The 27,486-nt window shown below is 47.3% G+C and overlaps 1 protein-coding gene across 2 annotated transcripts in view; it reads right to left on the minus strand.

The window, feature by feature from the left end:
• WDR75 (WD repeat domain 75) overlaps positions 1-14,361 on the minus strand; it is a 51,290-nt gene extending 36,929 nt beyond the window's left edge. The window contains exons 1-5 of one of the 2 annotated variants that reach the window (XM_075000723.1): positions 14,254-14,361; positions 11,997-12,126; positions 7,999-8,064; positions 6,492-6,591; positions 5,119-5,243 (exon numbers count right to left, since the gene is read on the minus strand). In XM_075000723.1, coding sequence (XP_074856824.1) covers positions 5,119-5,243; positions 6,492-6,591; positions 7,999-8,064; positions 11,997-12,126; positions 14,254-14,339 — 507 coding nt within the window. In that variant the 5' untranslated portion in view covers positions 14,340-14,361. The remainder of the gene's footprint in view (positions 1-5,118; positions 5,244-6,491; positions 6,592-7,998; positions 8,065-11,996; positions 12,127-14,253) is intronic. The other variant, XM_075000724.1, reaches the window with a different exon arrangement.
• Positions 14,362-27,486: the final 13,125 nt, after the last annotated feature.

Consider the following 27,486-nt stretch of genomic DNA (forward strand, 5'->3'; position numbering starts at 1 on the left):
TGAGCCATGGATTAATCATGCTTGTAGCCACAGGCCTTGGGGGTGCGGATGCACTATGGACCCCTGGGCTTGCGTGAGCAGATCCGGCGCCACCGGAAGAGGCATCGGTGGACGGTCCAACATGCGCAGGAGTAGGGGGAACCATTGCTGTCGATCCCACGTTGGGACTATCAGGATCATTCAGGCTCCTTCCCTCCTGGCTTTCTGCAAGACTTTGTGGATCAGCACTGTGGGAGGAAAAGCGTAAAGCAGGGGGCCCCTCCACAAGATCGCGAACACGTCCCCCAGGGACCCCCGTCCCAGTCCTGCCCTGGAGCAGAATCGTGGGCACTTCTTGTTGTGTTGAGTGGCAAACAGGTCTATCTGGGGAAAACCCCATGCGTGGAAAATCGGTCGTAGCAGATCGGGACGGATCTGCCACTCATGCGTGAGTGCAAAACGCCTGCTCAGCTGGTCTGCCTTCACATTGTGAGCGCCTGGTAAGTACGAGGCTTTCAAGATTGTATTGTTGGCGATGCACCAGTTCCATAACCGGACTGCTTCCGCACATAAGGCACGGGACCAAGCTCCTCCTTGCCGGTTTAAAAAAACATGGAGGTATTGTCAGTACTGATCCCGACAACTTTGCCTTGTATATGGTCACGAAAGTGTCTGCAGGCGTTGAACACTGCTCTGAGCTCCAGTATATTTATGTGCAGTGACTGCTCAGTGGAGGACCACAGCCCTTCAGTCACCTCTTCGCCCATGTGTGCTCCCCACCCTATGAGGGAGGCATCTGTAGTAAGAAAAACCGATATTTGTGGTTGGTGGAAGGGTACCCCTGTTAGCAAGTTCTTGGGGTTTACCCACCATTGCAGGGATTTGCGCACCTCTGCTGTGGGTGACACCACCCTGTGAACGGTGTGTGCTGCCGGTTTGTATACGCTCGCCAGCCAGTGCTGCATGCTGCGCATGTGTAACCTGGCGTTCTGTACTACGAACGTCGCCGCTGCCATGTGGGCCAGCAGCTGTAAGCACGTCAGGACTGGCACCGTAGGGCTGAAGGTGATGACCTGCACGAGGGAGCCGATGGCCCGAAAGCGAGTCTCTGGTAGATATACTCTCGCTGTAATAGAATTTATGCGTGCCCCTATGAACTCTATGTCCTGTGTGGGGTCTATCTTTGGATTTTGCCAGATTGATAATCAGGCCGAGCGAAGAGAACGTGCCTGCTGTGACGCGTATCATGCGTAGTACCTCCTCCTTCGAGGCCCCTTTGAGTAGGCAGTCGTCCAGATACGGGAATATAAATACCCCGTCTGTGCAGGTAGGCTGACACCACTGCCAAGGTCTTGGTGAAGACTCTGGGGGCCGAGGAGAGGCCAAACGGTAGGACCTTGTATTGAAAATGTTCTTTGCCTACCATGAACTGGAGGAATCGCCGGTGAGCCGGATGGATAGTTATGTGAAAATACGCGTCTTGTAAATCGAGGGCTGCAAACCAATCTCCATCGTCCAGTGCCGTAAGAATAGAGGCGATTATGATCATCCGAAAACGTTGCTTGCGCAGGTACCGGTTGAGGCCTCGAAGATCTAAGATGGGCCTCCAGCCTCCTGTCTTTTTCTCCGTGAGGAAGTACCTCGAGTAGAACCCTTTTCCTTGCAGTTGCTCTGGCACTCTTTCCACTGCCCCTATGAGCATGAGATGGTCTACCTCCTGCTTGAGCCTCGCTACGTGGGAGGCCTCCTGGAGGTGGGAGCAACTGGAAGGGGATGGCGTACCCCGTGGCTATGATCTCCAGCACCCATTTGTCTGTGGTGATCCTTTGCCACTGGTCGTAGAATGGTCGGAGGCGATGGTGGAATAGCCGTTTCGGATGACCTTGTGCGATGGTAGTGATGGCGCAGCCCTGGATCTGTGTGTCAAACTTGTGGCCTTTGGCCCTGCCCCGAGGACGCGCGGCTCTGTTGTGAACGTCGCCTGGGAGTTCTGTACTGCTGGTGCTGTTGATGTCACCCTTGCTCGTAACCCCTGTGGTACTGGGGACGCTGTTGCTGGTACTGGTACCGTCTTTGTTGAGGGTAGTACTTTTTCTTTCTGTATGGAGGGGTGTAAATCCCCAGGGTTCTAAGTGTGGCTCTTGAATCTTTAATGGAATTAAGGACTGAGTCAGTTGATTCGGCAAACAGCTTCTGCAAGTCGAAGGGAAGATCGACTAATTTTGCCTGCAGATCCCTCGGTATACCCGAAGTCTGGAGCCAGGACTCCCTTCGCATCACCACTGCCGTAGCTGTGGAACGTGCTGCTGTGTCCGCAACATCCAGGGTGATCTGAACTCCCGTCCTCGAGGCCGCGTAGCCTTCTTGCACGATGGCCTTGAGCACCGGTTTCTTGTCCTCTGGAAGCGAGTCCGTGAGGGAGGTTAACCTAGTGTAGTTGTCAAAATTATGGTTCGCTAAATGCGCTGCGTAATTTGCCATTCGCAACAGTAGAGTGGAGGAGGAGTAGACCCTTCTGCCGAACAGCTCTAGCTTCTTGACATCTTTGTCTGTTCCCCATCTTGAATTGAGATGTCTTTGATTTTTGTTGCGACGACTCCACCACTAAGGAATTTGGTTGTGGGTGGCTGAACAAGAACTCCATGCCCTTCGCTGGCACGAAGTATTTCTTATCCGCTCTCTTGTGGACAGGCGGAATAGTCGCAGGGGTCTGCCATATCGTAGTGGCGGACTCCAAGATTGCTTCATCAAGCGGTATTGCTATTTTGGAGGAGGCCGGAGGTCTCAGATTTTTGAGGAGCTTATGGTGTTTCTCTTGCACCTCTGCTGTCTGGATGCCTTGCGTGAAGGCCACCCTCTTAAACAGCTCTTGAAACTGTTTGAGATCGTCCGGAGGATGGACGTGCCCCGGGGCCGTAGCCTCGTCCGGGGAGGAGAGCGAGAAACCACTAGGGTACGCCTCTCTGGACCCTTCCGGTTCCTGTTGGTGATGGTACACCCTCTCACTAGAGGCTTGCGAGGGAAAATCTCGGGGTTCCATAACCAGTCCCCCGAGATACTTGAGTCTCTGTCCCCGTTCGCGATTGCCCTCAGGGATACGAGATCGTCTGTGGGGATCTTTCCCTGGTAGATTGCCGGTGATGTCTATGCCCCGCGTGATGGGGTGACCATGGCAGTATAGGCACTGTTCTTGGGAAGGTGACCTAGACCACTCCCTTGGTGCATACCCTCTGCGTCTGGGGGAGCGAGATCGTCGAGAGATCTGGGACACTAGAGAGAGCGATTCTGGATAGTATTCCAGCGGCTCAAACCCCAAGAAGGGTGAAGGTGGTCACAGCCAGGGCGAGGCTGGTTGTAAAAATGGAGACGGGGGCTCCGGGTAGGCTAGGGGGGATCCCTGCCTTCTGGTTGGAGTCTGCAGCATAAGCGGAGGGCTGAAAGAAAGCAACTCCGCAGCCCTGTCTGGAGAGGGGCTGCGGTGCCTCGTTTTGCATGCAGCCTTCCCCCTCCCTTGAGGAGGTAACTCCGCCCCCTGGCATGTTGGGGATCTCGGCCCCGTCCGTGCCGTGCTCGGCACCCTCATGGGCGGTGCCGCACGGGCGGTGTCCTCCGGTGCCTGCAGGCTGCATGCCTGCGCGCTCTGCACCGCCGGTTCCCCGGGGGTCGGTGCTGCTGCTTGCGGTGCTGCCGGTACCGGCGCTTGTTTAGCCACCGCCCTGCCTGCGGTGCGGGGCGGCTGTTTGATTATTGGAGGCTGAGCCGCCTCCACGTGGCTCTCCGTGCTGCCGCCAATCAGCTGTTGCTGCGGCTGGGGGCTGCGCGCTCCTCCCATCCCGCTCGCTGTTGCTGCTGGCAGGGATCGGGCTGGGGAGGCTTTCCTCAATTTTTGTGCTGATGGGGTGAGGGAGGCGGCTTTCCTTTTATGGGCCCCGGAAGGTCTCTCCTGCTGCGGCCGCTCCGGCACGTCTGGCTGGAGGGCCTTGTCGAAGAGCAGCATTTTAAGCCGCATCTCCCTGTCCTTCCTTGCTCTGGCTGTTAGTTTTGCACAGAAGGAGCATTTCTGCATGACATGGGATTCCCCCAGGCACCTTATGCAGAGACTGTGCCCATCAGACACTGGCATTGCCTCTCGGCAGGACTCCCATTTCTTAAATCCTGAAGAGGACATTGTTGGTGAGTCTTTCAGTTGTTAATGGGTACTTATAGCACCTTCTCTGTGCTGTTTTTCCCCTTCTCCGATAGCCTGCCGCGACAGGAGGGCTGATGGCCCTAGGCTCCTGGCCTCCAGTGTTCCGCTTGTTACTGGGACTGGACTGAATGCCGTCCCGCTTGTTGTTTTGCAAAAAACAACTGGCTAACTTGCAGTAGCCTAAGAACTTGAAAACTTTAAAGAAAAAACAGTTAAAACCATTGAATACGCTAACTTGGCCTTAGCCTAGTTCGGATTCCGTCTGCAGCCGACGGCGGTTAAGAGGAACTGGCGGGGACCGGATCGCGCACATGGCCAGGAGCGCGCAAGCGAGCAGCGCGCGCCGGCACATGCGTGGTCTGGCAGAAACTGCTTGGAAGATCCGATCTGCGGCGCCAGGCGAGCCCGACGCCTATTGTGGAGTACCCACGGGGACACTCGAAGAAGCAGCCATATTTTTGCAACTCATCAGTAATCCTGATTTTATTATATTTTTATGAAATTATAAAGAATAGTGGTACCAGACGTCAAATTAGTTGAGGCAAGCTTTTCATGATCAGTGATTTGCAGTTAAGGGAAAAAGTCATGATTTGTACTAGTAACAGAGAGGTAGCTGTGTTAGTCTGCACTCCAACAAAACAACACAGCAGCAAAAATGTAGCACTTTAAAGACTAGCAAAATGATTTATTTGGTGAAAAGCTTTCATGAGACAGACCCACTTCATCAGATCCAGGACAGGTCCGTCTCATGAAAGCTCATCACCAAATAAATCATTTTTGCTGCTTGGTTTTGATTCTTACTAGGCTCGCATAGCAAGGACACACTATATGGAATCATTATTTCTTTGAACAATTACTTGATTAATCATACTTTTTTGTATACCAGACTAAACAAAATGTGGTTTAATACATGTTATATGGAAGAAAAACAGCTGAAAAGGTAAATATACTTCTCTTCCAAACGCAGTACATTTGGGCGACCGGCCTATATCATCCAAAATCAAAGACAGATCCTTGGCTTCCACTTCCTGGTCTGGTGTTTTTGGCAGTTTCACAGACACAAGCTGGAACGAATCTGGTCAAATAAAAACTGGTTAATAAAATAACTTTGTGGATGATGCTATAGTACATATATGTGGGTGCACCTCTTATTCAGACTATAAAACGCACACTAGCTCCTTTCAGTGTTGTTTCGGATGCATACTTGATGCATACTTATGGCTGAAGTTCTAACACCTTTAAAATTCTCTGATTTGTCTATGCCAAACCAAACCCAGGTATGAGATCCAGATTTTTCTAGTAGTTTCCCGCGTAACATGAAGAAACCAAACCTAATTACATAAATTAGTTCTCTTTCTGAAGTGGCATTGAAAGGCCTATCATGCAAGTGAAGAAATATACATCTCTGTTTTCTCAGGCTCTGAATAATGTGTCAATACTACAACTGGTCAATTTTTTTCCATCATGTTTTTTCAACTGGAAAATGCTCATTCGTTGAAACAGAAAGTCTCTGTAAAAACAGAGCAAGAACCTGGGTCTTCCATATGCCTGGTAAGTTGCTATTGGGTATGTGGGCATGAACAATTTTTAAGAATTTAGTTTTTTGTCCTGATGCAAACTGGAATGATATATGGAAACCACTAAGTTTTCCATAAAACAAAGGTTCTTATTTTCTTGCTAGCCTTAACTGATACTCATAGAGTGATAGCTTTTAATATGGTAGCATGACCTCAGGATATATTTAGGTTTAAATATAGATATAGATAGTTAAATTGTGTCTCTAACATTAAGTACAGCAGAAGTGCCTGAAAGTTTAAGGTTAAGATTTGACACAATCAAAATATAAAAAATGAAAATACTAAATCCAGTTTCAACAAGATACAAAATGCTACGAATACAGCAATGGTTATTTTACCTATTATAGGACTCCTGCAAAATAATGTTTTTAAAAAAAACCTCTTTCTTACAATGTGCTTTAGTAATAAGACTGCAGATAATTCACTCTCTACCTTCTCTTGTTGGCACACTTTTATATATTTCATTCAGCATGGACAGTGAAACCAAGCTGGATAAATTCTGGTCAAGCGTACCAACAAAATATTGTTGCATCTGGAGTCCACTCTATACCAATGGAAGGGCTTAATAAAACTTCTCATATCAACAGAATCGATCAGATTTTATAAATGTTTTCTTCTGGGGGCCAGGGCAAAGAATTATAAACAATAAAAGGGCCTAAACTAAGTTAGCAGAGTACCTTTAAACATACAACTGTACTTAAAATTACACTGCAGCGAAGTACAAACTGAACTTAATTATACCATACCTGAAGCGTCTTCATTTTTCTTTGGAATTATAATGAATACTGAACCCTCAGAATCAGCAAGCATATACAATGCAAAAAGTTTGTATCCAACAACAAAAGTCTGAAGAAAGACAACAAAGTGGTTAAGAAATGTGAACTTCATGTTAGCTGAGCAATTGTCAATTATGCCTAAGTTCTCCTGTGGTCAGACAGCAGGGAGATTGCCACTTTATCAGGAGATTTTTTTCATCATGAGCCACATTGCTTTTTCAAGCATGTTTCATAAAAGTTTGTAGCCGATCATTTTCAATTTGAAGTCAAAATCAAAAAAAACAAAAACAAAGCAAACCTCTTTTGGCTGGTAACCCAATTATAGAACAAAAGCTTCTGATAGCATTGTTTAGTAGTATCTGTAGTGTGAAACACCAAATTACTAGGCAGGTTAAAGGTAACACTCCAGCCTCTACTATGAAGTGGGGTGGGAGATGGAGGGAGCTTACTTCTCTTCCACAGCAGTTCTTCTCAGCTCAGGATCAGTAGGACACAGCTGGAAACTACAGCAGCCCAAGATTACATCTCCTAGGTGCACATTGAGCACACAGTCTGAAATCAAGAACTGCAACGGGTGTGTAAATGCTACCTTAACACTCATTGTTCCTGCTCAGATGAGTGGCAAAATACATCTCAGCACATATCTGTCTGCATCTTTTTACAGTTTCCCTCAATCAGGCTTTAGTCCCAAGGTCGTTTGTATGCATTGGAACAGCCTTCAAACTGTTATCCTTGGACCAAAGAAAGGTAGCTTGTAAAGCTATTGGCCACTCTTAGAAATAAACATTCTGAGAAGCAAGCAGTGACGGAATTGGACTATTGTGAGATGTGGCTCATGAAAGAAAACATTGCATGTGAAGTTGAATGTAAAATGAAATACTAGGGTATCACTTCAGTTATGTGAAAACTGCCCACCCCATCCACTCCTGAGTGGGGCAGAGAAAGACATGCAAACTGAGTATCCAGAGAGTCAAGACAGAGAAGGGCTGCTAGAGCAAATCCAGTAACTAAAATGAGTAAGGGAGAACAAAAAAGCTACAGCATTCACAAAAGTCAGATATCTTTGTGAATATAATCCTTCCTTTCACAACTGTTGGGGAAAAATATTGACAGTTTCTCTCCTAGGCTTCATCTTCACAACACTGATAGCGTACTGAATATTTATCAGAAGGTTAACACTCTGGCTAAGAAGAGACTGCATGCTTCGTTAGCTAAGGGTCATAAAAAATACCACTGCAGGCCCTAGTCAAGGGTCAGCAAATTTCTCCTGTCCTTGGAATGAGATGCCTGCTTAGAGACAAAATACTAACAAGCACGGCTTTTGACACCAAGTTTATTCAGTTCCACTAAAAGCTTCTTAAACCCTGAATCTGACCTGACATCTTTTGCTCAGCTCTAGTATGTGTTTAATTGATGGCCAAGAGAGAACTGCTATGGAATCAATGAACAGCTGTGACAGAAAAGTATATCGACATACTTTAATGAGAATTCCATCTGTGAAGTCCCAGAGTTTAATGGTGCCATCCAGAGAGCAAGAATAAAGCTGGAAAAGAAAAATAAGTTATGAAAAATAATCAAATAGCAAAGCAAACCACGAGCATCAAGATTTTACACTAAACGAGACCCTCAAGTTGGACACAAAAGTGGCTGGATGTTCAAAAGTTCTAAGCTTCAAGCTCCAAACGACTAACAAAAGAGACATGCTGATATCCTAATTTGACGTACACTTTTGAGATACACTCATCCCTCACTATACGAGCACAACTGGTTCCCAACCTTCTGCTCATAGGCAAAAACTTGTAAGAGGGACACTAAATCCACATTAAAATACATGTAAAAATCACTGATTTATTCCAAGTGCTCCTAATTCGGCAAAGGAGTAGCAGCATGTGGTGCTGTTTTTGAAAGGTAAGTGAACCTCGGGTTTGGGGTGGGGGGTAGGGAGGGCTAAAGGCCAGGGGCAGTTTGGGGCTATGAACAACAGGGAGGGTTAAAACCTGGTGGCAGTTGGGTCCGTGGGGTGGATGGGGCGTATTGGGTCCATGGGGAGGTTCAGGCTGCTGCAGGTTGGGTCCGTGCAGCAGGTGGGAGGTTCAGGCTGCAGTGGGTTGGGGCTGCGGAGCTGGCGTCAGGGAGTGGGGTGTATGTCAGGCTACAGTGGGTTGGGTCTGCGGGGCTGGGGGGGAAGAGTTTCAGGAAGTGGTGGGCTGGAACCATGGAACTGGTAGAGGGTGGTCAGGCTGCTGCAGGTTGGGTCTACAGGCCAGCAGGGGCCTCAGGCTTTGGCGGGCTGGGTCTGCGGGGAGGGGGGCAAGGCTCATATTAGTGGGGTTGGGGGAGTTCACTCACCTAGTAAGCGAAGGTAAGTATGTGTGTCCCTCGTTTTAGAGAGTACTTGTAAGTAAAGTACTCGTTTAACGAGGGATGAGTGTGACCAGTTTGAGACTGTGTGCATTCCTATTTCATATCTGACTATCACATTAAATCTACCTAGCATGCGACTACATACACACATTTACAATGCATATACAGGCATAACCGATGCATAGAACTTTGAAATATAGATACAGCCCACTTCTACAGGTGGGCCCAGACTTTTTGTACAGTAATACAAAGAGTCAAATAGAACCAACTCAAAACCACCTCAATTCTTCTTCTGTAGGTACACATTCAAACTTAAAGTTAAAGCTGAAAATTTTAAAGATAAAAATTTCATACTGAGAGGATACAGAGACAAAACTTAAGCTGTTGCCACCATTGGAATTAATGTGCGCTCAAATTTCTCAGAACCTGGCACTTGAGTGGTTAATTAGGAAATTCCTAAGCTTTGTACCAATTACAATACCCTCCACATCCCCACAAATAGTTGGTGTTTAGCAGAGCCTGCTCCTCCTCTGAATATAATCCTGGAATATCTCCTGTACTAGGGTGTGCTTCACAGTTGTTTTGTGACTCTTTTCTTTTCCCATCCCATTTATATAGCTAGCACAGAGTGGGCCACAAGATACTGACGTATCAAGTCCTACATGTTCTGCTGTAGAAGATTACTGGCAAATACAAAAGACGCACAAATGCTATATTAAAGGAAACATTGTTAGGTTGTTCCATTATAGCATTTTTAAGTAACCTGAGACATGCAATCTGTCCACCGCTGCTTTTAGAAAAGTTGCCACTCAGTAGTTATCTGATGGTTTACAGCAACAAATCCATAAATTCATATGGGCATTTGCTGTTTCAGTCTCAGTAAACAGCAGCTAGATCAACAATTGTTAAAGAAATAATTATTCCCAGACACTCAAAAATACATGACTTTGTGGCCTTTGCTGCCAAATTCAATAGTAACAGAGATGTAGCTGTGTTAGCCCGTATTCTCACAAAACAAACCAGCAGGCATGCAGCACTTTAAAGACAAACAAAATAATTTATTAGGTGATGAGCTTTTGTGGCACAGACTCACTTCAGGTCAACAGCATTTCTAGTACAGACTAAACAGTTACATAACAGAGGTCACCCAAAAAAAAAAAGAAAGAAAGAAAAACTGACAAATCAGATACATGGAACAGAAAGGGATGCGGCGTTATGGGGAGAGATACTAAGTATCTTGCCTGGCATCATTTTGAATACCAATGAAAGTAAAACAGTCCTTGCAATGCATGAGATAATTGCTATCGTTATTGAGACTAAGTGCTAATGTGTGGAATTTGTGTCAACTGGAGTTCATGCTCATCTCCTTTTGAAATCTGGTGTGAAAGTCTCTTTGTTGAAGGCATATTCTCAGGTCTTTAACAGACTGGCCCACTCCACTGAAATGCACAGACAGGCTTATGCATATTAAGATTCCTAATGTCTGCTCTGTGCCCATTCTTTCTTTGGTGAAGTGTTTGCCAGTTTGTCCCGCGTATACATTTGAGGGACATTGCTGGCACATGATGGCATATATAACATTGGTTGAGATACAGGAAAATGAGCCCCGATCTTGTAATTAATGTCCAGTGATGGTATCTAATGGTATCTAACAGCCAATAACTGAACACTACCTGTCATTTTCTATAGCCCCCAGCTCAAACCTCTGCAGCACATTATCAAAAACCTACAACCTGCACTAGAATGGAACAGAACATCACTTGTCATTACCTACAACCTAGTTTCCTTACCTAAATCAGGAAATAACCAAAAACCTAGCTGGACAGACTCATAATGACAAAGATTTAACAACCTGCACATGGTTCTGGGGTTAAGTTAAATTCCTGTCACCAGCTCAAACCTGTGCAGTGCATCACCAAAAATCTACAACCTACACTAGAACATGATGCTACACTCCAGAAGGCACTAGGTAGAAGCTTGTTCTCTCCCACAGACAACCTCCTAGCCTAACGAAAATTCTGACTAGCAACCACAGGCCATTCCACAGTAATACTAAACTCGGAACTTTTCCTTCCAATAAACCCTGTTGCCAACTTTGTCCACACATTTATTGTGGAAATACCATCACCGGATCTAACTGCATTAATTGCAAGATCAGAGGCTTATTCTCCTATACCTCAACCAATATTATGTATGCCATCATGTACCAGCAATGCCCCTTGACTATATACATTGGACAAACGGGGCAAACACTTCGCCAAGGAATGAATGCGCACAGAGCAGACATTAGGAATCTTAATATACATAAACCTGCCAATGAGCATGTCAGTGGAGTGGGCTGTTCTGTTAAAGACCTGAGAATATGCCTTCTACAAAGAGACTTTAACAGCAGATTACAAAGGGAGATAGGTGAACTGGGGTTCATGCTCAAATTCCACACATTAACACTTGATCTCAATAGCAGTTATCTCATGCATTGCAAGGACTGTTTCCCTTCCTTGGCTACTCACAACGATCTCAGGCAAGACACTTTCTCTTCCCCTCTCCCTCACCTTTCAGTTCCATGTATATGATTTGTCAGTTTTTATTTCATTTTTTGGACCTCTGTGCTATATAACTGTCAGTCTGTACTGGAAATGCTATTGATCTGAAGAAGTGGGTCTGTCCCACGAAAGCTCATCACCTAGGCTGAGTCTACACTTGCATTCCCTCTTTCGAAAGAGGAATGCAAATGAGAGAAACTGAAAATGCAAGTGAGGTGCAGATTCACATATCTGGGGCCTCATTTGCATATTCTTCTTTCAAAAGAAGAGCAGTGTGGATGCGGATCTTTTGAAAATAAACCCCATCTTCGAAAGAACCCTTCCTACCACCCACCCCCTGCAAAAAAGCATCTACACTGCTTTTCCTCTTTTGAAAGAATATGCAAATGAGGCATCAAATACGTAAATGTACACCTCATTTACATTTCTGACTTCTCTCATTTGCATGCCTCTTTCAAAAGAGGAATGCAAGTGTAGACACAGACAAATTAAAGCCCTGTTTCCTTAACTAAATCAGGAAATGAAAAACTGAGCTGGACAAGACTCTCAACGATAAAAAATTAACAACCTGCATATGATTCTGAGGGTTAAGTTGAATTCCTGTCACCAGGTTTGTGTGACCCTGGAGGATGTGTACACATTCTTCTGTAGCTGTGCTGTACACTTTCACATAGTCTCCTGAGGTACATAAAAGGTACCTAAAAACATGATGAAACAAAAAGTTAACCTGACAGAGCGACTAAGATATTTCTGGATAAAAATATGATGCTTCGGGTACGTCTACACTAACTGGCTACTTCGAAGTAGCCAGCCCAACGTCCAAATAGCACCTATCGCGTGTACACGCACCGGGTGCTCTTTTGACGTTGAAATCGATGTTAGGCAGCAAGACGTCGAAGTTGCTATTCCCATAGTTTGGTTGCCAATGTGATCAAATGCTTACAAATGTTTTGTTACTGTCTGGATGTTGTAAATTGCTTAGTCAAGCTTTTCAGCCAAGTTTAGAACACCTGTACAAACATCACAGTCTTTGGATTTAATGAAGGAATGTATGGTTAAACTAGTGTTAAGACAACACTCTACATAAATAATGTGAACACAATAACGTCGAAGTAGGGTGTGTGTAGACGATCCACGTCCCGCTACTTCGAAATTGCGGGCTCCTCCATGGCGGCCATCAGCTGAGGGGTTGAGAGACTCTCTCTCCAGCCCCTGCGGGGCTCTATGGTTGCCGTGTGCAGCAGCCTTAAAGGCACCACCGACCCGGATTTCCTGTGGCAGGAAGCTGAGAATTAACGAAAAGATTTATTCTCCAGAGCAGATGACTGCTAAAGTAGGTCAGGGTGAAGTGTCTCCATTTTTTTTTTTTAGTTGAAGACAATAAGTGTGTTAAAGGCAGTGGGGATCGGGGCCTGTGAGAAGCGTGCAGGGCTACGCTGCTCTGGGTTGTGAGTTGCATGTCATACTTGGGTCAACCTACCCCTAGCTGTAGAAGAATTATTTCACTGATGTAGGTACCCTCTTGGGGAGGTAGATTATACATGCTAATGGAGAAAACCTTTCTCCATTGAAGCAAGTAGTATATTTGCGCTAACAGCACAACTTCAGTGCTGGAGCTGCGCTACTGTAATGTAGACAGACCCTTTTAAAATATAATTAATGAATGAAGATAACACATCCCATGGAACTGGAAGGGACCTTGGGAGGTCATTGACTCCAGTCCCTGCCTTCTTGGCAGGACCAGGCACCATCTCTTGTTTTGTTTGTTTTTTCCTTCTTCTATCTGCCTCAGATACCTAAATGGCTCTCTGAAGGACTGGCCTGGGGTTTTGCAGGCCAACGTGCAACCCACTGAGCTATTCCCCCCGCCCCCCATGACTGAAAAAAGTAGATACATTCAAAGTTATCCACACACTATTTATGCACCATTCATCCTGAACCAAAACAAGCCATGCACCAACAGGCTTCCAGTATTCCACCAGTAAAGGGAGAATTTAACTCTTCCTACCCCCTCAGTTTAACACTTTACCCTGATGTGCTATTTTAGACCATCCTTCCCTGCTACCTTTTATAAGTGTTTTCAAAGTCTCTAACTGCAGACGCCAGAAAAGCGCAAGGCAGTGCCGGATGTCCTCAGCTGTCCCTTCCCACGGCTCCCCGAACTACTCCTGCCTCTAGGGTGCAGCCAAGCTGCCGGAAACCTTCATTTTCCTTCCCTCCCCCACCACACGAGCGGTAGCTGGAGCGCGTGGCCAACAGCGGCTGCGAGGCTGAGACGCAGGGCTGCCCCAGGGGAAGTTTCAGCCTTTCAAAATCCGGCTCTGTCGCCAACCGCCCCGAATCCCCTGTGCCGTCAATGTTGTGGTTTGGAAAAACAGCGGGGAAACACGCACCTTCCGCCGCGTCCCTCAGTGCTGCCGCTGTCCCAGCGGAGCGCCCGCACAACCCTGGCACGGCGGAGGTGCCCGCAGCTGGGGACCCCCAGCCCCACGGCGCAGGCGCGCGCTTTAGTGGCGGCTCCCCACACCCGACTGCCCTACCCCGCTCCGGCTTGCAGGAAGCGGCGCCTGCCACGGGCTGTTCGGGCTACGCGGGGGCGCGGACCGGCCCCCCCCGGAGCAGCAGTTCCTCCCGCAAAGCGCCCTTAGCTCCCACGGTGGCGCGCACCCCCCAGGCCGGAGCCGTTGGCTCCCGCTCCCTCCGCGAGGCTACCAGGCTCCCCGCCGGGTCGGGGGCCGCGTGACGCCCGGCTCCAAGGGCCGAGGAGGCGGATATCTGCAGTGCCCGACCTCGCGCAACCCCCTCCCCGCTTAACCCCCCCTCACTTGGCATCGGCGGAGAACGCCGCCCTGGCGCCGCTCAACTTGCTGCCGCCGCAGCGCACCACGCGGAGCGGCTGGTGCGCCACCATCTTCCCGCTGCGAAACCTTTCACCTTCGACCTCTCACCCCTACCCCGCCCCCGCGAGCGCCGTCGCACTGGCCCACCACTCCCCGGCTCCGCCCTCCGTTTAAATGCCGCCATCTTATCTCTGGGCGAAAGGCGGAGTCCCTGCCCAAGCGCGCAGCACAGCGTTCCGGGCACTTCCGCCCTTAATTCATGTGAGGGCCGGAAACGCTCAGTGACCTCCCTAAACCCACCGCGTTTAGTTCCGCCTCTTCCTAGAAGAAAACAAGAGGGACTGGAAATTGCAGTACGCGCATGCGCAGCGCGTTCCTGCGGTCCGCTCTCGTTTAGGCGTGGGAAAAGTACCGCAAAAGTTACTTGAGTGAAAATACAGCTGCGTTGGGGAAGGTGTAATTAAGTAGGTCAGAACATCCTGCTGGAAAACTACTCGACTAAGAATGCACAAGTACAGAAGAGGCGCCTGAGTGCAATCAGGATGTGATACTTGTACTTTTACTCCACTGCCTGTCCACACAGACACTGTGCCATGTATTTAATTACATTTCCCCCAAAGCAGCTGTAGTTTTACTGAGGTAATTTTTGACGCTACTTTTCCACCTGTACTGTTATTGCTCTATGCCGGACTCTGCATTTCTGAGTGGTGTCACTAACGTGCCAGAGTCAGGGCTGCTGATGCCCGGGCCTGGGGAGTTGGTGAGCGGAGCAAACACCTTGGGAATAAAGGATGTTGTAATTCTTATCTGGATTAAGCCTAGGAGGCAGGGAAGGGGTGGTGGTGAGCCGGTCACCTTCTGCCCTCTGACAGTATTGGAAGTCTCTCAGGGTCTTCACATGGCTCCATTGATATGGTAACTTTGTGGCTCACCTTAGCTGCAGAGATTTCTTGACCCCATGTAGACGGCATTAGCTTAAAGAGCTTATGGTGGCCTGAACTATTGCCCTGGGCAGGTGTTATACCTGTGCTGGTAGGTGGAGGTAGCTCTCCTAAGTCGTGTCTACATGTGCACGCTACTTCGAAGTAGCGGCACTAACTTCAAAATAGCGCCCGTCACGGCTACACGTGTTGGGCACTATTTCGATGTTAACATCGACATTAGGTGGCGAGACGTCGAAGCCCCTAACCCCATGAGGGGATGGGAACAGCGCCCTACTTCGACGTTCAATGTCGAAGTAGGGACTGTGTAGTCGTTGCGCGTCCCGCAACTTCGAAATAGCGGGGTCCGCCATGGGGGCCATCAGCTGAGGGGTTGAGAGATGCTCTCTCTCCAGCCCCTGCGGGGCTCTATGGTCACCGTGTGCAGCAGCCCTTAGCCCAGGGCTTCTGGCTGCTGCTGCTGCAGCTGGGGATCCATGCTGCATGCACAGGGTCTGCAACCAGTTGTCGGCTCTGTGTATCTTGTGTTGTTTAGTGCAACTGTGTCTGGGAGGGGCCCTTTAAGGGAGCGGCTTGCTGTTGAGTCCGCCATGTGACCCTGTCTGCAGCTGTGCCTGGCACCCTTATTTCGATGTGTGCTACTTTGGCGTGTAGACGTTCCCTCGCAGTGCCTATTTCGATGTGGTGCTGCGCAACGTCGATGTTCAACATCGACGTTGCCAGCCCTGGAGGACGTGTAGACGTTATTCATCGAAATAGCCTATTTCGATGTCACCACATCAAAATAGGCTACTTCGATGTAGGCTTCACATGTAGATGTAGCCCTAGTGCAGGTGCAGCTGCAGCTGCAATGCTCTGTGCATGCACAAATCCTTCTGTAGGTCTCGTGTGGCTGGCTTTCCTCTCCCTAGCCTGGGTGCTGCTGCTGCTGCTGACTGGGCTGCTCAGAGAGGAAAGTGGCTCCAAAAGCCTAGGGATTTATCCTCCTACTATGCGGAGCTGATGTGTGTGCCCATCTTCCTGCAAAGGGTTGGTCAGGGTGTAGAGCTGCCAGGTCCACAGAGGTTGGTTGGGAGGCCAAAATACCATGCCCACAGAGGGTTGGTCTTGGTCTTGAGCAATTGTGTCTGCAGAATGTCTGTCTGGGGTCTGAGCCACCGTGCCCGCAGAAGGTAGGGCAGAGTGGCTGAGACACCATGCCTGCAGAAGGTTGGATGGTGGGTTGGTCCTGGGATTGAGCTGCCATGGCTACAGAAGATAGGTCAGGGGGCTGAGCCGCTGTGCCTGTAGAACTTTGGTCATGGGCTGAGTCACTGAGCATGCAGAAGTATGGTCATAGAGCCCAGCTTACATGACCACAAAGGGCAGGTTGGGTAGCTGAGCTGCCGTGCTTGCAGACAGTCAGTCAGTGTGTGCTGATCCGTTAGCAACTGTACCTCTACAAATTGTGACTAGAAAGGTGGTCTTTCTTCTTGTCATTACCTCAGCATGCAGACCCAGTGGAATCTCGGCTGTAATGGTGGTACCTCCTTATTCAATTTTCAGTAAGGATTCTCAGGCATCATCCCGCCTTCCTCCCTAAAGTATGCTCAGACTTTCATCTCAGGAAGCCCATTATCTTGTCCTCGTATTGCCCTAAACCGCACACCTATCCCTGGGAAGCATCACTGCACACCCTGGACGTGTGGAGCGTGTTGGCCTTTCATATTGACAGAACTAAATCATTCTGAAAAACTGATAGACTTCTTGTGTCTCTCACTGATCGGTTCGAGGCTGAGCCATCCTTGTCCCAGCGAGTAGCAAAATTAGTAACTTCATGTATAGTGCAGTGCTAATCCTCCAGGGGAATACCACTCCCAGTACCATGGAGAGCACACTCCACAAGGGCTGTGGCAACATTGGCAGCCTTCCCTCATGGTGTTCTTCCCTGACTTTTACAGAGCTGCTACCTGGTCTTCCCACAACATGTTTGTAAAGTAGTATGCTATCCAACACCGATTATGCTAACATTATGCCATGCAACACTTCCCTTGCCTCAGTGATGCTATCATCCTGTGACAGATGATCACTCTGCCTCTCCTTCCTTTATTCACAGGCACCTTATGTGGAGCACCCTAGGAGACCACTCGAAGGAGAAAGTGAAGTTACTTACCTTGGAGCAGTACCCGTCATTCTTCAAGATGTGTGTCCCCATGGATGCTTCACAACCAGCCCTCCTTCCTGCTCTGGAGTCTCTCTCTTTCATATCTGTCAGATTCCAGAGCTGTTTCAAGAAACTGGCAGGAGCCAGGCTGCATGTGTGACCAAAAGAGTGCATATGGCAAGGGGAGGCAGCAGCACCTGTGTGGTCCAGCTGACTACAGCTCTAGAAGCTTCTCCAGCACCTGAGATAGAGCATCCACAGGGATGCACATCTTGAAGAACGACAGTTACTGCACCAGAGTGAGAATGCAGAATATGATCCTTGGTGCATAGTCAATTTAAAAAAGTGAGTTTATATTAGTTTCTGGTGCCACACCGACCCTCCCCAGATCTCTTTAATTCCCTGCTAATTTTGGTGGTTTAACCATACAACTTCACTTTCTTTTAATGTTGCTTCTCTCCTTGTTGCTGTGTTAGAGGACTGTAGAAACAAAACTGGAAACTGACTAGGCAGGGGGTAAACTATAAAACTGACTAGACACCTTGGAAAAAAATCACCTAATTCTATTTTATTTACATCAATCTAAGGTATTGTAACAATAATAGATAAAATGTGTTCAGACTTAACACTATTTAAATCGAAAGCTTCCTAATAATTATGCAACTATGGAAAAATCTGTGATTGGTATTATTTAAGTAGGTGTGAATTGCAGATCTGTCACAGGATGGCACTAGTGTTACATTTTGCTTATATAAAATGCTGCTAAGAAGAGATGCTATGTATGGCTATGTCTACACTAGCCAAAAACTTCGAAATGGCCATGCAAATGGCCATTTCGAAGTTTACTAATGAAGCGCTGAAGTACATATTCAGCATCTCATTAGCATGCGGGCGGCTGCAGCACTTCGAAATTGACGCAGCTCGCCGCCGTGCGGCTCGTCCAGAAGGGGCTCTTTTTCGAAAGGACCCCGCCTACTTTGAAGTCCCCTTATTCCAATGAGCAGATGGGAATAAGGGGACTTCGAAGTAGGCGGGGTCCTTTCGAAAAGGAGCCCCGTCTGGACGAGCCACACGGCGGCGAGCTGCGTCAATTTTGAAGTGCTGCGGTCGCCCGCATTCTAATGAGGCGCTGAATATGTATATCAGCACTTCATTAGTAAACTTCGAGATGGCCATTTGCATGGCCATGTCAAAGTTTTTGGCTAGTGTAGACACGGCCTATGGGTCATTTTCCTATCTTGACAAAGATACTTAAATAATGGGCCTGAATAATAATAATAATAATAATAATAATAAAAAGTGCTCTGTGTTTCTGAGGCCTCTTCTAAAATGTTCGCCTTGGAAGATATGCAACTCATGCTCACAGGCTATGTCGGCACTCGAGTGATCTGTTGACAGAAGTTACTGTTGGAAGATACGTTTTGACAAAACTTCTGTTAGCAGAGTGTGGCCATGCAATAAAGCGGATCGCTCTGTCAATCTGCTCTGTTGACAGAGAGCAGCCAGACTGCCCAGCCACTGTCAGAACAGTGACAGAACAGCAAACCAGAAGCACAGTACACAGAGCTGCCCAGTGACCCAGAAGCCCTGTCTGTTGGCAAAGAGGCCCCTGGAATGTCACACAGGCTTTTTATCAATAGATTCTCTTGAGGAAGGAATTCTGCCTCGTGGGGGAAAGGCAGAAGTCTGTTGAAAAAAGTGCCACATTCTGCCGATTTACCATCAACAGAAAGTATTTTTAGTGTCGATGCTCCAAGAGTTTTGTGGACAAAACTCCGACATTCTCTAGTATAGATGTAGCGTTAGTATGTGAATGATCTCACCATCACCTCCCCACTTCCTGTTAGCTGAGCAGCTCCTGAAGAGTTTGTTCTAGTAAGATGTTTCCCGGAATTTTATGGTATATGTTACAAGCTGTGGTTTAAAAACAAAAAGCAGTCAAGTAGCACTTTAAAGACCAGCAAAATAGTTTATTAGGTGAGCTTCCGTGGGACAGACCCACTTCTTCAGACCATAGCCAGACCAGAACAGACTCAATATTTAAGGCACAGAGAACCAAAAACAGTAAGCAAGGAGGACAAATCAGAAAAAGATAATCAAGGTGAGCAAATCAGAGAGTGGAGGGGTGGGGGGGAAGGTCAAGAATTAGATTGAGCCAAGTATGCAGATGAGCCCCTACAGTGACTCAGAAAGTTCCCATCACGATTTAAACCATGTGTTAATGTTCCGAGTTTGAATATAAATGTCAGTTCGTCCACTTCTCTTTCTAAAACGGAGCGATAATTTCTCTTCAGTAACACACATACCTTGAGGTCATTGACAGAATGCCCCATTCCATTAAAATATTGATTAACTGGTTTGTGGATCTGGAGTGTTTTGATGTCTGTTTTGTGCCCGTTGACCCTTTGTCTAAGGGAGTTAGAAGTCTGCCCAATATACAAAGCATCTGGGCATTGTTGGCACATGATGGCATACATGATGTTAGTAGAGGAGCATGAGAAAGTGCCCGTGATTCTGTGAGTAACCTGGTTAGGTCCAATGATGGTATTTCCAGAGAAGATATGTGGACAAAGCTGGCAGCGGGCTTTGTTGCAGGGAAAGGTTCCAGGACTGGTGTTCCTGGGGTATAGACTGTGGCTGTGAGTAAGGATCCTCATGAGGTTGGGACGTTGTGTGTACGAGAGAACAGGCATGTCACCCAGGGCCTTCTGGAGTGTAGCATCCTGATTAAGAATAGGTTGTAGGTCTTTAATAATTCGTTGCAGTGGTCTGAGTTGGGGGCTGTAGGTGATGACCAGTGGTGTTCTGTTCTTGGCTTTTTTGGGCTGATCTTGGAGTAGCTGGTTTCTGGGTATGCGTCGGGCCCTGTCGATTTGTTTTTTTACTTCTGGTGGGTAATTCAGGTTTATGAATATTTGGTAATTCAAATATTCAAATTTGGAACATTAACACATGGTTTAAATCGTGATGGGAACTTTCTGAGTCACTATAGGGGCTTGTCTGCATACTTGGCTCAATCTAATTCTTGACCTTCCCCCCCACCCCTCCACTCTCTGATTTGCTCACCTTGATTATCTTTTTCTGATTTGTCCTCCTTGCTTACTGTTTTTGGTTCTCTGTGCCTTAAATATTGAGTCTGTTCTGGTCTGGCTATGGTCTGAAGAAGTGGGTCTGTCCCACGAAAGCTCACCTAATAAACTATTTTGCTAGTCTTTAAAGTGCTACTTGACTGCTTTTTGTTTTGATAGTGTATAGACTAGCACAGCTTCCTCTCTGTTACTGTTCAAGCTGTGGTTTAGATTTCTTTGCAGCTAATCTCTCTTCTTGCATACCCCTTTTTCTTCTGCTGTTTTTTGACATTACTGCAGGCATGCAAACATTTCAAAATTCCTGAACACCCTTTTGTAGCTGAGGAAATAATATAAGCCATTAGTGTCTCCTATCTGTGTGGGATCAGGGACTACACACATTCCAGCTGTCAATCAAGTGACCTTCATTGGATTGAAGTGGGAGCTCTTTGATGCTTAGCTCCAATTTCTTTGCTTAAATTTACACTTACAATATGTAACTTAAACCAAGTGCCAATAGATGCCAACAAATCCAAGGAAGCTTCTTTTTATAAAATTGTTTGGGGTCCTATTTCAGGACAGCCTGAGGTACCCTAAGCCTAAGGGAACCAACCACAACCTTAGACCAGAGACACCTAGCTTAGGGAACCATGCCACCCTCCAACCGAGCTTGTGGAGCCCTAATCTGTGTGACCCTTACTCCAGAAGCCTGTTGATGGAGTCTATTCCCAACGTAAATCTGTACAGAGTGCAAAGTAATACCTTGGGTTAGCAGGGAGGAAGTATTGTTAAGGCATAGAAATGGGAGTGCGGAGACTTGAGTTCTGTTCCTTCTGCTGCCATAGAGCCATAGGTGGGCCAAACAATCAGCATTTGGACAACAAGCCATAGGTGCTGGAACTAGAGGTGTAAGGGTGCTGCATCACCCTCTGACTTGAAGTAGTTTCCATCATATACAGGGTTTACTGCTTGGTTCAGTGTCGGCTCAGCACCCTTCTGTAAAAGTTGTTCCAGTGCCCCTGTGATGATCAGTTGTCTAGTACAAGACTAAGGTGGTGCTGGTAGGAAAAAGATGTGCTTTGAAGAAGTGTACTGAATTTGCTAAACAGGACGCACATTCATCCAGTATGTTCCCCTCTACTGTGAGTATGTGCCCTTCAGATCTAGTTGGTTCCCAGCTCAGGGTCCTCTGAGGCTCTGTCTACATTAGGAGATAAATTTGAATGTAAGGCAGTTAACTTGGTATTACCACATGACTGCCTTCACTGTAAATACCATTAGCTTGTTTTAGAGAGCTCTAATATTGAGATTACGATTGTCACCCTTACCTGATGGGCATCGCGTCAAGTTCGAATTCAAACGTTCGGTTAAAGACCAGTGTGGAAGTGCTTAAAATCACGTTTATTAACGTTCAGAGATGTCCCATAGGCAACCCACAGTGCTCCTCAGTGCTCCACTTTGGCCGCTGCTCTCCTGGTGCTCTGGAATTAGGTAACAGGAAGACCGTGAATTCCAAAGCGGGACCAGGAAGCCTGTGGCTGTGGGCTCATGTTTGTATGAGAGCCTGAGAAATGTCTTTCTTTCTTTGCTATTAGTGCTGTGAGCGCATCTACCCATTACAAAAGGCCCCTGCAGGGAATTTGTGGTTCTGTCTCTACACTTGAACTTTTTTTCTGCACTGCCTGGTGCCAGCCGCTGCCCCGCCACACCACATGGCAGCAAGGCTGTTGTGGGGGTGTGCTTGCATAAAAGGCTGAGAAACTTCTTCTCAACCGTTTACGTTTGCGCGCAAAATCCTACCTCCCCGACAGGCGTCACACAGTCGGGGTCTTTCCTGTGCTCAGCCACATCACATGGGCGGCCCCCAACCCAGTGAAAGGACATGCCTGCTGTTAGGTGCTGACCATGCTGCCAGGCAGCACCATGTGTGTGTTTAGGGCTTGTGTGTGTTTAGGGCTCCGAGGGTGAGAAAGAATTTTGGGGGCTTGCAGCCACCGGGGGAAGTCTCCCCCAGTGATTAAGATAATTGTGGGCTTGCTGCCACTGAGGGGAAATATCTCCCAGTGGCTAAGCTATTTGGGTGCTTGCGGCTGCTGGGGGGTTGTCTGCCCCAGTGGCTAAGATAGTCAGGGGGACTACTTCAACTGGCCCCCAGTGAACATCCCCACACCCCTTGCAAGGGACCAGTGGTGCTTGCTGCTGCTGGCGGGGGGAAGTCTCTCCCAGCAGCTAAGATAGCCGTGGGTTTGCTGCCGCTTGGGGAAATCTCCCCTGGCGGCTAAGATAGCAGGGGGAACCGCTTCACTAACCCCGCCCTCCCACGCCCCTAGCAAGGGACCAGTGGTGCTTGCAGCTGCTGGGGAGGAGTCTTCCCCAGTGGCTAAGATACTCGGTGGGACCACTTCAGCTACTTCAACATTCCAGCCGGCTGTGCAGCCGCAGACCACAGCTCCCCCTGTCACAAATATTTGTGGGCGCTTGCTCTCCAGTGCAGATGTTTCTGTTGTGAAATCTTTTTGCTAACATTTCCCATCTGTCTTCATGCTTTGACCCCTCAGAAACACAGGAGGGAGGGGCTGGCTGAGATTCCTGTTTCCCTTGTAAGTTCAGGGTATGATATTTCACTGCCATCGCTCGTGTTCGCAATCTCTGTGTGGTGAGGAAGAAAGTCAAAAATCTTTTTTCCTAGACTTTTCTATCCTCTTCCTTCTAACTTTGAGAACACAGTCAGGATTCCAGTATTATTTTCACTGATCGGATGCAATCATGGGATGGGGGACGCCCAAAAGATGGCCAGATGAGAACGTAGCCGTTGCACAGAAGCCTTGTAGGGCACCGGAAAGCCAAATACTCTCCCCTCAGCAACTTTCTTTTTCCAAAAACTGTCTTATCTTCTCTGTCTTCAAGCTTTTCATGGTCCCTGTATTACAGTTGGGTTGCGACATTCATGAGGGTTCAGAGTTGAGAACTCTCATGAATGTTGAATTTCGTAAATATCTGGATGCACCACACGGGTGGTTAGGGCACCTCGTGGCAGCTCCAGAAGTACCACATTGGCAGCAACAGCAGCGTCTTGCAGGTGGCTATGGTGTCTCATGCCACATGGTGGCAGCAGTGGAGGGGACTATCAGCCACTAGCGAATAATTGAATTAAAAATGTTAAATTTGCAAATGTTGTGATCTTGCTGTATTGTCAGGGGTCGGATGCAATCACAGGAGGGGGGACATACAGTGGACGGCCAGTTGAGAATTCAGCTATAGAAGAATTCTGGGGGCTTGCAGCCACCGGGGGAAGTCTCCCACAGTGATTAAGATAATTGTGGGCTTGCTGCCGCTGGGGGGAAATATCTCCATCTCTGTGGATGTCCAACTTTTCCTTTCTTCCAATGGGAAAAATGGACATTGGCTTAACAAAGGAGGGGAATGAAGAAAATGCAATGTGGGAAGATGATGTCAAAGACCAGTGAGCATACCCAGAATGCTACAGGGACGAGAGAGCTGTGGGATAGGTTCCCACAATGCACTACTGCAGCAGATGATGTTTGCCACTTGAGTGTGGCAGCAATAAGTCGACTTCGTGAGGAGCACGTGGAAAGTGAGAATGGTCAAATTCAAACTTATAAATTCCAGAATTACCAAATCTATATTAATGAATTGAAATTTATCTCGCAGTGTGGACACAGCCTTAGATTCCTCCGTGCTACTAGATACCCCAAAACAATGGTGTCAAGCTGTCTGCTTCAATCTGTGAGTGGCTATAACATTAAGCTTCAACAATCATACATATATTTAGCCACATCACTGCTTTTACCTACTCAATTTTTGCCACCCTTTTGTCTAGGATGAGGTCACTGACCTGAAAAACTTATATGAGCTTGTCCTTATCTACTGAGAGTTACCGAGACCTCCTCTTTACAACAGTGTGTAATAGCTCTGCTCCAAGAGGAGAAAGAAATAATAGGAGAAGCTTGTGAATGTGGGAGATAGAATTTCACAGTAGCAGGACGTAGACTGGGGAGCTCATTGCTGCAAGAGATGATAAAATTAGCTACTTTCAGAGCAAAAGGCAGAATTTATGGCTTTAACCTGGCAGCCCCTTTACTATTGCCTTGTGTGTGACTACACTCGCTTATCTATCCTGTGCTGAGGCATCAGCAGCTGAGTCCTCCTTTCTTTGTGTAGTCCCTGGACTGCTTTAGGTGAAGGAGCAGCAATCCAGTGTCAGAGTGAGCAGCAGTGCCAGTTGCTTTGTGTATCCAGAGGGGTCAGTTTCCCTGAGGGGGTGCAGGAGGTGCAAGGGATAGGAGTGAAGGACATAGTGAGAGGGCACAGTGCAGGGACTGGGGCACAGGAAGGTGATGTAGGCATTAGGGGCAAAGGGAGCATAGTGTCAGGAGGGAAATGCACGAGTTGGGGGCAGAGGTGTGGGGGAATCCTATGGAACATATGAAGGACCAGGACAACAAAATACAAATGTGCTCAGGGTGCCATTTTCCCTAAGGCCAGCTCTGTGCAAGCTCTGTGAGACCCGGGCCTCTGAATATTGCTTGCACTGAGCACCGAGCCATGAATGTGCATGGGGCTGGGGCACCAGCAGTACATATAACTCACCACCATAGTAGGCAGTGGTACATACTACAGCCTTTGGACTGTGTTACCTATTACGCAGGTTGTAGATGTGCTAGCGCTGTGTCTTTCCCCAGCAAAACATTAGCTTGGAGTGAGCAACAATTGGCTTGGGTCCCCTTCTCCAGCCTCTCTACTTCCACCTCCCAGTTTATAGTCTGGGTGGCTATGTACTGGAGCAGAGACATGGTGGTTTTGTACTCTCAGGGTGTTCTGCGGCCAGAGGGAATTCACTCAAGTCTCTTTTAAACTCACTGGGGAAAGTAAGTAAATGTAACTGCTTTTTGTAATTTGGGAACAGAGAAAGTTCCTTATAACCACAAGGATGTGTTTTGTATAAACTACAGTAAGGCTGGGTCTACACTTACCCCCAAATTCAAATGGGGCATGTTAATCAGGGCAATGGGAGATCACTAATGAAGTGGTGTGGTGAATACACAGCACTTCATCAGGCTAATTCTCCCGCGGGGCAACTTCAAAGTGTCAAACTTCAAAGTGCCAGCATGCGTGTAACCGCAAGCACTTTAAAGTGCCTGCAATACTTCCAAGTGCCTTTACTACCCAAAATTTTGCATTTACAATTCACTGCTTGATTGGATTTGAAGCTCTGGAGAAACTAAGTTTGATGTACATGCACTTTGCAGGATTGCAGACATTTGGAGTTCCAATAAATAAACTTTGCTTACAGTAAATGTGCAAGGACTAGAATTAAATTTCCTTGGAATTTGTAGTCACTGAAGGCCACAGATGTAAATCCTTTCAGACATGGCATTCAAATTCTTCCTAAACTAATTCACAGTTTGTAGAAAAACTTGCTAAGCTTTGTGGTTTTACCCACTGTGTCATGATTGCAAGAACCATAACTTTATGCAATCCAAATTAATGCCTACTAGTGCATAACACCTATAACAGGGAGGTGTGCTGGAACCAGCTATCTCATCTTTGGTAGCTGACTTCAGAGTTGCTGACTGCGGCTGTGTCTACACGTGCCCCAAACTTCGAAATGGCCATGCAAATGGCCATTTCGAAGTTTACTAATGAAGCGCTGAAATGCATATTCAGCGCTTCATTAGCATGCGGGCGGCAGCAACGCTTTGAAATTGACGAGCCTTGCCGCCGCGCCGCGCGTCCAGACGGGGCTCCTTTTCGAAAGGGCCCCGCCTACTTCGAAGTCCCCTTATTCCAATAAGGCCCTTTCGAAAAGGAGCCCCGTCTGGACGCGCGGCGCGGCGGCAAGGCTCGTCAATTTCAAAGCGTCGCTGCCGCCCGCATGCTAATGAAGCGCTGAATATGCATTTCAGCGCTTCATTAGTAAACTTCGAAATGGCCATTTGCATGGCCATTTCGAAGTTTGGGGCACGTGTAGACACAGCCTGCATGTGGCTAAGAGCAGAAATTGGTCTGTTTTGGTTGTACCAGTGCAACCCCGTTGAAGTCAGTAGTATAACTGACAGCACAATTTTGCCCAATGTTAAACCTCTAGACTATTACCCCTTCCTACTTCTCCATGTAGGGACCAATGATACAGCTAAGAGCAACTTTGAAGAGATCACAGCGGATTACATAACCAAAGGAAGGAAAAATCAAGGAATACGGAGCACAACTGGTGTTCTCATCTATCCTCACTGTGGAAGGAAGGGGTCCACGTAGGGATTGTCGAATCAGAGAGGTAAATACTTGGTTGCATAGGTGGTATAGCAGGGAAGGATTTGGTTTCTTTGACCATGGGATTCTCTTTCATGAATAGTGATTGCTAGGAAGAGATGGGATCCACCTAATGAAGAGAGGAAAGGTCATCTTTGCAGGCAGGCTTGCAAACCTAGTGACCATGAGATTGTAGATTTCAGGATCTGGGCAAAAAGAAGAAAGGTGAGCAGTAACATACAAATCTTTGATTTCAAAAGAGCAGACTTCGACTCCCTGAGAGAACATATGAGCAGGATCCCTTGGGAAATGAAGATGAAGGGGAAAAGAGTTCAAGAGAACTGGCAGTATTTTAAAGAAGTCTTACTGAAGGCACAGGAACACACCATCCCACTGCATAGTAAGAAATGCAGACATGGTAGGCAACCAGCTTGGCTTAACAGGGGAATCCTTAGTCAGCTTAAACTCAAAAAGGATGTGTACAAGAAATGGAAACATGGACAGTTGACTAAGGAGGAATATAAACATATGGCTGGAGAATGCCAGTGAGTAATCAGGAAAGCGAAAGCACAATTGGAATTGCGGCTGGCAAGGGATCTGAAGAGTAACAAGAAGGGTTTCTACAGGCATGTTAACAATAAATGGGTTATCAGAGAAGGTGTGGGGCTGTTACCCAATGAGAGAGGTAACCTAGTGACAGATGATGTACAAAAAGCTGAAGTACGCAATGCTTTTTTTGCCTCAGTCTTCATGGACAAAGTCAACTCCCACACAACGATCCTAGATAATGCAGTAT

This window comes from Carettochelys insculpta, chromosome 8, assembly GCF_033958435.1.
Source record: "Carettochelys insculpta isolate YL-2023 chromosome 8, ASM3395843v1, whole genome shotgun sequence".
Taxonomy (NCBI): Eukaryota; Metazoa; Chordata; order Testudines; family Carettochelyidae; genus Carettochelys; species Carettochelys insculpta.